At 35.5% G+C, this 14,729-nt stretch overlaps 1 protein-coding gene across 1 annotated transcript in view; it reads right to left on the bottom strand.

Annotated features, from left to right (window-relative positions):
* The window catches only part of Sema2a (Semaphorin 2a), a 310,532-nt gene that overhangs the window by 236,576 nt on the left and 59,227 nt on the right, over positions 1–14,729 (bottom strand). Inside the window, exon 2 of the mRNA XM_066389791.1 lies at positions 6,632–6,737. Within this exon, the coding sequence (XP_066245888.1) occupies positions 6,632–6,713 (82 nt within the window). The 5' untranslated portion in view covers positions 6,714–6,737. The remainder of the gene's footprint in view (positions 1–6,631; positions 6,738–14,729) is intronic.

The raw sequence follows: 14,729 nt of genomic DNA, 5'->3' as shown, positions 1-14,729 counted from the left end.
TCACTAATGATCATATCATTGTATGATAATGTAATAAAGCGATGGACATAATCAGTTCAATTAAAAGTTGTTCTGCTGGACTCGATAACATATAAAATATTCTAATTCAGCTTTGTTGTCCTTTTTCCTCAAATATGCAAAACAAATAAATCCAATGGAAACAAAGACTTGTGATCGATAAGTTCTCTTTCATCGATGCTATCTAAAATTGTGAAAAAGATTGTCGGACACGAGAGCACCTAATTGAGTATCAAATATAACAAGTAAGGCAGGCAATCTGACTTTTAAGTCCAATTGTGAGCAAAATGATTGTCATCGTTAAAAAATTATTTCTTTTGAGACTCAATTTACATGAATTGCATTGAGGCAAAACGTTCAACTAAAATGTATTATAATACTGTAATGAATGCTTTACTACTTTTATAACTGTTTTGTTAAGACCTGTGTAGATCAACATATGAGACCCACGAGCGTAGCAAGAACGCCATCTCACATAGAGTGTTATTTTTTCCATACAGGGTTCACCTTTGAGAACTAACACAATTCATATATGGAATATTATGAGTTGAATATATTTTTGAAGTGTGGATTTTTGTTTTGTGGGAAAAACCTGACATTGTAAAAATATTTTCAATCCGATATGACTTCCGGTTAAACCGGAAACTGGCCCATATTTCATTTTTTTAAATGGAATATGGCAGTTTTTTTTAGTGAAAACGAGGTTTTTGTCGGAAATAAACATAGTTCATAATACAACATAGTATCAATTCTCAACTGTTTTTTTATTTATTTTGATATTTTCGAATTTTTTGGCACTTGTAGAACTTTACTGAAACTCAATTATTAACAAAATTATTTGACATAAATTGGTGAAACAAATTTTTATAAACAATTAAAGAATTGGAAAAAATATTTGAAAAAGTTTTTGAAAAAAATTAGTGAAATTTAGAATTTTTAAATTCAAAAAAGTCAAAAAGTTTTTAATAACACCTTACAATTATTTTTACACCATTAGATTGGTAGAAAAAAATGAACAAATAAAATATACGTCATAAGTATCAAAAATTAATACTTTTTGAGTAAGTAGGAAAAAAAATTAAACTACTTTATACTGCGTAGGTAAAGATATGTCAGTGCACCTTTACGCGATCAAATTGCTTAATGCTTATTTTGATTGTTTGTTTTGTTTTTTTAATCCACAGCAATAAATTTTTGATTAAAACTAAAAACAAACAAAACGAACAAAGCAACTTGATCGTGTAAAGGTGCACTTGTATATCTTTACCTACGCAGTATAAAGTAGTTAGCATTTGAAAAAAGTAACATTTTTGAGTTTAAAAATTGTAAATTTTAATAATTTTTTTTTAACTTATTCAAATATTTTTCTTAATTCCTTAATTATTTACAAAAGTTTGTTAATTTTCCAGTAATTTAAAATTTACTTCATCGATTTATGTCAAATAGTTTTGTATATAATTGTGTTTTAACAAATCTCTACAAGTGTCGAAAAAGTCGTAAAAATTAAAATAATCCAAAAACAGTTAATAATCGGTACTATGTTGTATTATAAAACATGTTTATTTTCGATAAAAGAACTTATTTTCGTTAAAAAAAAATTGTCATGTTTTATTTAAAAAATGCAATAAGGGACAGTTTCCGATTTAACCAGAATTCATATCAGGTTGAAAATATTTATACAATGTCAGGTTTTTTCCACAAAACAAAAATACACTTCCAATATACGTTAAAGTTGTAATTTTCCATACAAGGATTGTGTCAGCTCCTAAAGAAGAACCCTGTATGTTTGTTTATGCATAAATTTAAGATGTGTAAGTTAAGTATGCGAATGGGAACAGACACCCTTCTTAAGGTACTTAGCGAGCACCACTCGTCTGGAAAGTGGCTCGTTGCTCTCCTTGTCTCAATATTTCTTTTTTAATCAGTATTGCTGTTACATGTAAATTATTGTTTTTTACTAATAATCCTTAGTTATAGTTAGAAAAGTTGTTGGTTATTTTTGTGTGAAACAGTGTCTCTGAAACCAATGTGGTCCGAACGTGATGATCCAGCCCAGAATTATCTTGGCGGCCAGTTTCTAAGTTGTCGGATTCACGTAGCGTGTGCCAAACACAACATCTTTGGTCTTTTTAGCCGGTATCACCTCTTTTTGGTCTTACGAGAAGAATCACACAGACATTCGGCCACGTGAAGCCAGAAGGACGCACCCCATCAACATCTTGGTACTTCTCCCCGGAACTGATGCAACGTTTTCGTTTTTCGAACCGGACCATCCGACAATGGCTTTTACTATTTGAAGGGTTTTAAAGCTCGAAACCGAAAGCAAAATCAAACTTCCAACAAATTATTCCAGTTGGATTAATCTCACCTAGGCTAAACCAAAGTGACCTTAATGATTGGTCTGTAAAGATTCCTTTGGGAATGTAATGAAATATCTGCTGAGCCATTCATTTATATTAAATAGATAATCGATGTGGAATGCATTCGATGAGATGAAAGATATTTCAGTCCTAATATCCCTGCTATTCTGTTAACACGCATGTGGTCAATTCAATTAATTTACCAATGTCTGGGTATTGCAAGCATTCAATACATTTTAGTAAAGTGTACGGGTAAATTCCCGAACAAATTAGCATAATTAGTCTTCCAAGTCTGTTAATTTTATCACTCCCGTGCCACGAAAAATTTACAACAAACTTAAGAATTTTAATGAAACAACAATTACCATCACCCTTGCCTTACAAGAGGAGCTCGAAAGTGAAGGTAGACATAAAACCCTAGTGGAGTTTAATTAGTATTTTCCCAAGTCAGAAAACTTTTAGCATAAATTGTCGGTTTTAGGAAGTTTTTAACTGAATGCTGCAGATTAAAAAGTCCTTCTAGACAGGTATGCCCTAAGAACCTATAAAAATACCCTTCGCAGTTGACACTTTGAGGGGACTGCACTTAACAATGATACTACGTCGATTTGGTCAAGCGGTCTGACAAAAAAGAGTTTGGGAAACTTATTTACGGGAATAAAAATAGCTGTACGAAACTTTATTGACTTCTAAATGGGAAAAAGAAAATCGGAGTTTCCGCGAAAAGAAAATGGAAACTTTGTCTTGTACGATTGGGAAATTCCCGAACCACGCAAAAAGGAAAGTCGATAATGAGTTGGCAAGAATTAAAGAGAATGGGTTTCGACATAAAGAACATTACTGCCATTACTTTGCAGTTCGATGGCCTTTATTTTGATTTTCGAGGAGCCAATCAGAGACAATCATTCTTAATCTAAACTTCCATTTTCTACGTTAAAAACCAAATCTATTCTTAGCGAATGTTATCATGGTATTAATACGTTACAACCACACCAGAATAAACCGACAATTTTTGCAGGAGAGCAATTAATCAGAGAGTATATCTGATGCAGAAACGTTCCATGGGTAAAACAAAGCCGTCGGTTTTAAAACGGACCGCAAATCCAAACAAGCAATATCTGCATATGAAATATTGACCCTCTACATCCCAATAAATTCTTTAATTGCATCACGTTACATCACACGGTGAAATAAAGTTACAGCACGCTATATTTCAGTGGACTGCAGGATTTTTGTGAGTTTTAATCGAGAGTTTATGATGGTCGTATCTTCCACGCACGTACCTACACGCTGACAAGGCCACAAAAAATCCGTTTTTGGCCCCTCAGCAATTTCAAGAATCTAAGCGACATATTGCGATTTTCTGATTTATCAAGAGGGTCTCAAAATTGAAGTACTTTTTCTCGATTTTGACGTTTTTAAGAGCAACTCTCTTTGGAAATTTCGGAAGAATGATCGATCTAGTCATCCAAGGCACTTAAAAATTGAAAATGCACTTTTACATTGACGATTTGGCGCTTTTGAAACTGCGAGTGATACGACCTTTTTGCATCAATGAGATTTGAATCAGTGCCGTCTCAAGTTTTTCAGAAACGTTATGAATAATATGAATACTTAAAATGTTTGATTAATGTTTTTTAGCTCATTTTTATTCACTTGAAATTGGAAATGGTACAACTCTGTTTTTGTTCTATCAAAAATTTTCGTTCTAAAGGGAACTTCTTCTTTGAGTTCTATAAAAAAATAGTGGCGTTCCTATTTTTTGAAGGGACTTATATTTGAATACTTTAAACGTTTAATTATCAGTTTTTAGCTCGTTTTTACTCCCTTGAAATTGATAGAGCTGCGACTGTGTTTTTTTTAAGTCAAAAAACTTCCACATTTTGGAATCGATAAAGGAAACTTTCTTTTTGAGTTCTATAAAAAAAACAGCGGAGTTCCTATTTTTTCAAGGGAGTTATATTTGAATACTTTACACATTTAATTAGCGGTTTTTTAGCTTGTTTTTCCTATTTGAAATTCGTAGAAAAGTTGTCCATTTTTTTGTCGGTAAAAAAAGTTACTCTTTAAAATCTATTAAAAAGAGTGGGGTTTCTACATTATCAACTTATTTGTTTACACTTTTGATTAATGATTTTAGCTCATTTAATTGGAAGAAGTTTGATCCTGATTTTCTTATCAAACAATTTCCACATTTTCGCCTCAAAAAGAAAACATCCGCATTGAGATAAAAACGTCTTGTTTTAAGTTTTTCGGTCCAGTTATGATTATTTCAAAATTGAACAAATTTGATTACGAGTTTTACCTTATTTTCGCCTCCCATATTTTTATTAAATAAAAAAAATTTTTATAGGACACTTTTTCGACAAAACCGACAAATGCGACATTTCTGCTTAAATCAGTTAGAACGATCGAGTAGTATTTATTATTCCCAGAAAAACTTGAATTGAAACAAGAAAAAGCTTCTCCCAGGGCCTATTTCAATTTACTAAAAGTACTTAAATGACATCATTAAAATGCAAGCCCGACTTTTTTCGGAAAACTTGTGATAAGAAATATGGCTAGAAAATTCTTCTGAAAATCGCTTAAAGTTTCTGAAAAAGCTCGTTAAGTAAAAACACGCGAATTTGCTTCTTTTAAAAAATCATCAATATGTAAGTACTATCAAAATCAGTCACAACTATTCTTGAAATATGCATAGAATATACATAGAAAAATCCTTTAGAGTTCAAGTAGTAAAAGGCCTGGAAATTTCATCGAATAGGTATTTCTGGAAAAGTATGTTCCAGACCGTTTAGCTTTATCAAATATCTTAGAATAATAATTTTCTTACTTAAGTCTATCTGTATCAAAATCCTAAATATTCTCATTGAAATTCTGTTTATGGTATTATTCATAGAAAAGCCTCTTACTGTCTGTTCGTTTTCGCCAAAAATCCTGGAACAAGTAATTCCCGGAAAGCTTGGAAGACTTATACATTTTTCTTACTAAACTTTGGCTGTATTCAAATCCTAAAAATCCTCCTGAAAATTCAACGAAAATGGCCCTTTAGGTCTGTTCGGGTTTAATAAAAATAAAAATCCTTACAGAATCTGGACTTGTTCTAATGAGGTCAATTGAATGATTCCTGAAAAAGCTAATTTGGATGAATCTCATCTCACAGCCAGGAGAATTTAAGTCGCTAAAATGATTTCTATGGCTAAAAATACTCAACAGTGTTTCGCTGCTGGAATTTCTTAGATTTGGAGAGTTTCAGTAATTTCTCTGGATATTTCGAAGCTTAAAAATCGTAAACCCACTGAGGTGTTTTTCATGCAAAATCTTTCAAATCGTGATTAAGATAGGTGTTTCTGACTTTAAAATGAATTTCAAAGGTTTGCAAAATATTCCTTTATTTCTAACACATCAAGGATTATTAAATCTACCGAGGTATTCGAGTCTGGAAATGAAATTCATGTAAAATCCCAACCTTCAAAGAGCCTTATATTAAAGAGAAATATCTTATAGCGAAAAATCTTGGTAAGGAAACCTTTGCATTAAGAGCATTTATTCCCACCTCTTCGTGGACGAATAAACTAAATTGGTTTTGTTCTAACACCACATTAACACACTCAGATATGTATAAACAAAAGTGAATCCCGAGACTATGTTTCACCCCCGTAACGCTCACCTTGTAATAAAACCCTAATGGAGAAATATGTATGGTGCAAAGCAAATTTTATCATCATGTATCATTTCGGGGTCTCCATTAAGCACTCCAAAGTCTCTGGAGTCGTATATGAAGCCAGCAATGTTAAACTAATGGGGATGTGTTGTCTCGCCACTGCTAAAGCAGGCAGGTCACGTGGGTGTTGCAGATCTCATTTCCATGTCAAAATTTCACCCCTCCCCCTGTTGTGTGATACTAAATTATAGATGGAGATTTTGGGGTGTTGCACCATTTTGGGGAGGCTGCAAGTGCAATTTTTAGATATTTTGTGTAACTTTTGATGTACAAAGTAACAAAATTTACCGGGAAAGATTTATAGCGTTGTAAAAATGTTAGGAGCGCTATGTCGCATCCGTTCTCTCCGCTCTTGGGTTCGTGGAAGATCCCCCGAAAGGAAGGACAATTTAAGGGAAAACAAATATATTTAAATGTCGTAACGTTTTTATTTTCAATGATTTATTAACAGGGGAGGCATTTTATTGCTCGCTTCTCCCGTTTCTTTGAGACTTTTTAGTCTGGGTATTTTCGTTTTAGTCGGACTTACCTGGATTAAGCTGCTCGTTTTCTAGTTTCTTTTGGGCCAAAGCCACTGTCAAGAGGAGAGACAGCGGAATCGTCGGCACCATCCTACTGGAATTGTGAAGTTATTCCTGGAAGAGAAGGCTCAATTGAATAAATCATCTTTAAAAGCGAAAAAACCGGGAGATCGGTGTCAAATTCGACCCTGAAAGAATATTTCTCTGTACTAAAAAATTTGCTGATGAAATCATAATTCTCCGCCAGTGGCAGATTGAAATATCGGCGCACAAGAACGATAATCGCGAAATAATCACGGCAAAGAGGGTCGAGATTAGCCAGATTTGCCATCGGATAGTGTCATTTATATTCGTTTAGCATGGAGGGTTGTTGTTGCCCTTACGTCTTCGTGCGCCTATGGGCTTATTTAGTGACACGTGAAAAATGACAGAATTCCGTGGCCACCCAAACGGGGAATTAATCATGGCCAATATTATATTTCTTTTAATGGTCGCAAGTTATAGCGACGTGGTTCGGTATGCAGACACCCCAGAACGTTTGCGGAAGACGAAATTGAATGCTAAATACGTCTAAAACTTACCCTCAAATCCAAAAGGATTCGGAGAAGTACGCATCCAGAGGATTCGCTAAGGTATCCAGTAGCAATTACTGGCGCCAGCTGATTTTTTGTTGACAAATATACGTATTTATAGGCGTGGCACCAGTGAACTGGTGCCAGTAATTTATGAATGCGTGAACCCCGCTCAGACGCGCCCCCCTATAGCACGCTCCACGGAAGTGGTATGGAGGATTCCTTCTCCGAACCGTAATGTTTGCAGATTGATTATATGTTTGTCTCTGAGGAGATCCACATGTCTCTTTAGCCTGCAATGGCCTTTAAGGACTCCCACTAGAACCCCGATGCATTATAGACTCTTCTTATGTAGCCATAATGCCTTGGACGTGTCCGGGTCGGTCAAGATATCCTTAGCTTGTCTCCATCCGGGTGACGATATCCAGCGTGCCGTTGTTCTTTCCCATGACGAAAGTTCAACGCGTGGGAGATGTACCTTTTGCTAAAACCTCTAAGGTCAATGAATTATTCAAAAATATTTCTCAGGTTTTAAAAGCAAAGTCTAAGTGCCTCACGTTGAAATTATTAAGTACATTTTCCCATGGAGAAAACAGGAGATTTCCATTTATCCAGGTAGGTGTCTTTAGCCGCGCCAACTTTCACTAATTTCTTAATAACTCTGATAAAATATCCTGCAATATTTTTGGCTTTAATTTTTTCCGCCGCATTGTGTAGAATCCAGCAATATGCTTTACGTTTTCATGTTAATTAAGCAGATACCATCTTTTGTGTTATTCACAATTCGCAGTCATATATGTTCTTTAATTAACGCAAACCGTAATGCAACATTGTGCTGAAATTTTGACCCAAATTCACTCTTATTGCTTAAACAAGGAAATTAAGTTTTTGCGGCCCAAGTGGAAATCATAAACAACGATATATGGTAATAATTTCCCCCTGTCTCTGGTGCTTTTAATTAAGCACTGAGCACTAATAGGATTTTGGGGCGTAAATTTTCACTCATGCATATTTGCTAAGCATGCCAACGCTCATAAACCGCAGTATACAAATCTAAATTAAGAATTTGTAGCAAAATTTCGGCTGTGTTCGAGTAGAACACTCGATTTGGCATCTACCCCCAAGTTGTAATAAAGAGGGAGTTATGGCTCCGGGTCGAAAAATCTTGGCTCCAACATCCAGGTAAATCACTGCACTTGGCAAAAGTCGAACACCTATATAAAGGGGTGTTTGAAGCTTGAAAGAGAAGAATTTATAGCTCCAAAAGGGCAAATCTAGGACAAACTCGAATTTTCTGGTTAAGTTATTACGTGAAGAAACACTCTATAAATAGATGAGTTGGCAATCATCCAGATACAAACGAATTTTCCCCAAAAACATACGTCAATTGGATTATATTTTATAATAAGTGCTGCGTACAGAGTCTTAAAAGTTGCCTCAAAGACGCTAAACCCATCCTTCCCTTACCCCCTGTCTTTGGCATGTCTTCCTAAGTAAAAACTCCCATCAATCAGAGTAACAGACGGTTGCGCTCCCCATGCAAGCAAAAGGCAGGGGATTAAAGTGACCAAATTGAGATTTAAGAATCTTATTGAACAGAACAGAACTGTTCGATTCGACGCGTCTGGTTTCGAAGGAATTAGCTAATGCATCCTGCATTATTTTATTCGGTCGTTGAGCTGGAAAAATAATGGGGCTTTCCAAACCTTTCAAAGCGGGGAAAACCAGAAACCGAAGTGAGCGAGAGATTCGTCGACTTTGATTTCAAAATTTGAGTAAAATGTTTGGTAACAAGGATCGGTTTTCCTTTGAAAATAAGAAATTGGTAGCTATATCAAATCTGGAAGAAAAGCTTAAAATCGGCTTAACAATCATCGCTAGCAAAGCAATTAGAAGATTCTTGCTGGTCATATTACAATGCTAAGATGCTTCTAGGGTTGAGGACAAATTATAATTTAATAAACTCCAAAAGCTGCTCAGAAGTATGATAAACAGTTGCAAAGAAGTTGAGCGAGAAAACTTCCTTCTCCAAAACTGTTTTACGCCCATCACATTGCCATTAAAAAGCTATTTATCTTAAGAAATACTTCATTTCTCAATTGCTCTCGGCGCGAAAGCACTTCTGAAGACTTCTTTTGGCTACACGTTTTAAATTTGAATTTATTCATTTAAGTAATTTTTTTGTAAATTTTGTTGTCGATTCACTTAACTTGCACCCAACTAAATCTCCTCCTGCAGAAGAATTTTCATTTAACACTGATCTGTTAACGGTGAACAAAACATCTCTTCCTTGTCTACTTTAATGAGAAATGGCTGCTGACGTCGCCGTTCTTTTAAGCACAGTTTAAGACAAAAGCAATTATTTTCAGTCAAGCTATTACTCGCCTTTGTCTAAATATAGAACCAAATTATATTGAATAGCTATAATTGTTTTGCATTTTAGGAAAGACTTGATCGTTAAAACCTGAAGAAAGGACTCTTCTGCTCTGGCGAGCTATTAATTTTCGAGGCTTTATGGACTTAAATTGGGTTTCTGAAATAGCTACACTTCATTACGAACTAGAACAGGAAGCAGGAGAAAATAAGAATTTTTGGTGTTTATTTAACACAGATAGATCTAGGAATAAGTAGCATCTATTGTAGTACTCCATTGAGTTATCACAATGTTCTGGATGTGGTAATATTTCGAACCAGCTTATTCTTTTCTTGGTTCCTGGTAATTACGTCCAGTAACTAAGCCATTACTTTTAACATAATTTAACGTAAATTTCTTCAAATTACAGACAACTTTTACAACCTTTAGTATACATTAGTCCATTGGCGTATCACAGCTTTTACATCTTGTAAGTAACCTTATTCTGTACGCTCTAATTTTTACTATGTTAGAATGCATGTTTTCTACATTTTACAGGGTGGGGTACCAGGAGCGCCTCGGAGGATTACGTCTTTATTAATGATTCTGGTCGAAAATTGTTTTAGAGATGTATGTAGAACCTTACAAGGTACATTTCAAAAATATTCTCATTTATACATGCAACAAAAATACACTTCAAACATAGTGATTCGAATTAATATATAAAAATGCATACGGTACATTTGAAATAAGAAAGTTATACTAAATTATAAGTGAGTAGAATTTAACCACCCTTTTTGCTCACCCTGTATATCAATTTAGTAAAAAATTCATCCTAGTTTGAAGAAGAGTTTGTTCTTAAGAAGTGATAGTAAAAAAATATTAGTGAAGTAACTCATTTCACTTTTAAAAAAAAACGTTTCTTTGGTCCTTGCATTTTTATATTTCCTAAAATTTCTCGAAAAGTGATTGTTTTAGACGTAATGTTTGTTATACAAACTTCTACTTTTTTTCTAATTCCAAATATGTAATAAAATATAGGATGTTCCATTAAAAAAAAACATATGTTTGAAGTGTATCTTTTTTGCATACTCTGTATAAATAAGAGTATTTTTAAAATGTACCTTATAAGGCGTTACATACACCTCTAAAAACAATTTTGGATCAAAATCTTTAATAAGGGAGTAATCTTCCGAAGCGCTCCTGGTGCACCACCCTGTAGATAATACAGTGTTTAACATACCTATAATAACTTCACAGTCTCTTTAGATAAAAGTTTAGGGTCTTCGAAATGTGTCTGCTTTTTCTCGGCAAAAGTCCTGTCGCTTGCGACTCCGATTACGATTGACAGATGGCGAATTCAGGTATCCGCACCAGTGAGCACTGCGTGGGGCAGTATGGCGGACCTTCTTAATTGTGCTTGTTTCATTATGACGTTTGACATATTAAATAGACGTAGATACCTTTGGTCGGCCATATTGCCGTCTTAATGCCGGTGTTCGAGTTCGCCATTGGGCAACCGTAACCAGAACCGTATGTAAGAGGCTCTGAAAAGTATTCAAAGCACCTCCTTGAAGGAAATTATAAGGGCTGCTGCTTTTTTCGTATCCGTCAAAAATTAGGGGCTTCCCTTTCTTTATGGAACAGACCACATTTAAGCTTGTACCTAAGTTTGTAGCCTGTCTGACGGCAATATCTTTCACATCATATTTTCCACTCTCCTGATTTTTTAACCATGTCTCGTATAATATCGTCTATGCTTTGATGTACTTAAGCTATCGACTTTGCGATTCAATTGAATTCACCTTCACCTCCGATTAGCAGGTTGTCTATCGCAATTGTCTTGGCCAAGTCAAAACTCGTTTACACTGAATCTTATGGTGCTTGGATCTCTTTTGTTATGTCATCTTGGTCGGCGAGTTATAAGCTCTTCACCGGGAGATCACAGTGTTCACAGGCACTCTTCTCCTGGGTTTATCTTACTTCTAAAACCAACTGTACCGTGGTTTCTTTCATAAGAAAATACAGTTTTTACAGGCACCATCTACGGTTCAATACCTTCTGTTCCATTTTTTTTTACTGGCGGCTTTCAACTATTTTCAAATTTACCTGAAAGATTTAAGACTTTTCTTTAATTTTTTTTAATCAAACTCAGGGCAAACTGGCCGATTACAAATACAATTTTTGTTATTTTTCTAAAGTGAAAAATTAGAACGTTTTCCAGCTGTGGATTTTTCTCAACCTCTAATGGGGTTTATTAATGTGACGTCATTCAGTTGTCCATTTATCCAAACGTCGAACTCGATTTGTGAATTTTGAACATTATGGAATCTGAGAAAAGTATTTCAAGTTGACGTCACTCAGATGCGAGTTTCTCCAGCTTTACTGGATATTTGCGCAATTTCCATACACCACACAGGATTCAATTTTCGCTGAACATTTTCCATTATAGTTTGGAATTTTCCCCAATATCTCATTTGCGAGTTTTTCCAAGGATCATTAATAATGAAAACATGACTATTTCTTACTTGTGGAACGCTTCTGAAACCTGACTTAGTGTAATTTACAGCTATATATCTGCATACTGCACTGATACTGAAGATATTTTTACGAGATTCAATGACTTTTCCCATCTAAGCCCATACGAAATAAAGCTCCTATAAATGAGAGGCATCAGCATTTCCATCACCAATCGTCGAATTCCAGTAAACTATTTAACAATTAGATGGGCCAGGACTAGGTTTTGCAATTTAATTAATTCTTTTAGTTTGGTTATTTACAGTTTTATCATTTCAAGCAATTTCTGTTCGGCATCTACCATTTTATTTATTTCAGATTAAACAGAACAAATCTAACGAACTGTGATTAATGCGATTTAATTAGGGGGGTTGTCGGCACGGTTAAAATAATCGAAAACAGCTGATAATCTACTAGGATGCACCATAAAAAATTGAGCTAATGCAAAATAATGTAATTGAAAATTTTAAACTTTGGGCGATTTCAGGTTACGCTAATGAGTTGCATCAGAGGCGTAGGTACGCCTCTGCAATCTCACCTTAACGGTGTTTGTTGTGACACATAAAACAGAGGCGTGCAGCGTAATGGCGATTTCTGGACGTTTCAAGGTGCCTATTCCTTTAGCACTCGTCTATAGAAAGGCAGCAGGAATCATGGCAATCATTCCCAGGTATTCATGCACCAGTATCTTCACTGTGGCACGGAGGGCTCTCTTTTTGCAGGGCGACAGCAGGAAATTGAAAATGTTATATATGGAGACGAACCGAGATACATTTCCCATGCAGAATTATTTTTAACGTTCGAATTTATGCTCCTGTTTGGCGTCAAACCATGGAACTTTTTCATTACTTCATAACGAGAAATATCAGACATCCAAAGCTAATAAATTCATAGCCTTTCACACCGAAAATCGTGGCATGACTTTCGTCTTAACAAGATTTCCCGCTACATTAGGACCAAGTTCTTTAAGCTGCGAAGGCTTTTAGCAAAGTTGTAAAAGGTTTTCTAGAATATCATTAAATGCGGATCCGTTTCTGACGGAATCTAATGGAGCAGCTCTTCTTCTATGATAATAAGGTCGAGCCATAGCCGAGAACTTCTAATGCACTTTATCGTCAACTTGAGCAAGTTTTCATTTACGGTATGCGAGATAAAGGCTTAATTCATTTTATCGAAGACGAATTTTGAATATTGAAATGCACAATATTTCAGGATTGACGATTTAAACGTGGAGAGCTAAAATCTGCTCCTGGTGATGCAGGAAATAGATGACGCAGACGTCAGATGGATTAAAGCCACATGAATCAAATGCAACTCCACTCGGGTTTTAAACGGAAACTCCGTGCATGGAAGTTAGTTGTTCATAATAAAACAGTTTATTTTGCTTTGCGAAGCAGATATTGCTTAGATTAGGTTAATGCGAAAGGTTATGTAGTTGGATAATTTAATTCCTTAAAGTTGTGTTCTAAACAACTGGGATTTTAGCAGCTCAGCGGTTTAGCTCAGCTTACGAGCTTTCAGTGAAAAATTTTTAATTCCCCATAAATTCCTCAAGTTCGCAATTTGCAGGCGAAATTCCATCGTCGATTTGCAACCTTAATAATGCCGGCGCCGCCCATTTTCCCCTGAAACTCTTAATGCTTTTATTAAAGTTTTGTGCTGTGTCATCTCGGTACACGTGCGACACCTGCAATCTGTTATTCGCATTATTGAGAATTTTCCGAGACGATATTATTAAATTAATATAATAGACGAGAGTGTTGACAAGGGCGCGAACGGTATCACCTTCCCATGCAGATAATGGAGGGTGACAAATCGTTTTCCCAGAATTAATAGACCCTGTATCATTACCGCTTCTTCTCGCAAATCATTTTTATTTATTCAATTCTGCGTTCGCCCCCGAGCTTCGACTAAGCAAATCGCAATTAAGATGTAAACGAAAACCTTTATTTTTTCGCATCGAAAGGGATATTAATGAGAAACGAACAGCTGGGCCTAGTTGTTTTTCTAATGGAGCTAAAAAGCTGTATTTTTAATTCCATTTTCCGGAATTATTTTACGGCTAATGCAATCTGAGAATAAGCTAAAAAATCTTTTAAAGAACGCTTAATACAGCTGAAAATATGAGGTCCGTCAGTCAGTGGGCCCTTCCGGAGAAATTAGAGGGCGCAGCCTGGAACGACGGAGTTATTAAGGATAGAAAATCTTCTGTTTACGTCATAGAGGTAGGCATCAGCTGGAAGTGATGGAGAATTAATTTTAGGAATATATTGACACACGTCAGTTAATGCCGATGGGTCCATATCCAGGTTTTTCTCATAATATGCGTCAGACGTGATGACTGGCTTTTATAAGTGGAAACGGTAAGTATGAAAGGCTCGTCACACTTCCCATGAACTCTAAACAAAGTTTGAGAAAACAGAAAAAAATTGTCTTTTTTTGTGTCTCCCCTCTTTTCTGTTCTGATTCAATTGTCTTCTTTTTAACTTTACCTACTTCCGCGAGCTCGAACTGTTGCAGCCCCAAATTAGTCCCACCTTCTCTGACATAGGCAACACAAATGTCCACGCTCATGGTGAGACTCATTGACGTAACTCAAAGCTTTCAGATCCTGAAAAAATTTTTAAGTCGCGCTCTGTTGAGCTTTGATTCAGCGGAAAAACA

This window comes from Euwallacea similis, chromosome 4 (assembly GCF_039881205.1).
Source record: "Euwallacea similis isolate ESF13 chromosome 4, ESF131.1, whole genome shotgun sequence".
Taxonomy (NCBI): domain Eukaryota; kingdom Metazoa; phylum Arthropoda; class Insecta; order Coleoptera; family Curculionidae; genus Euwallacea; species Euwallacea similis.
The sequence above is the reverse complement of the archived record's forward strand: the minus strand, read 5'-3'. Positions and strand labels throughout refer to the sequence as shown.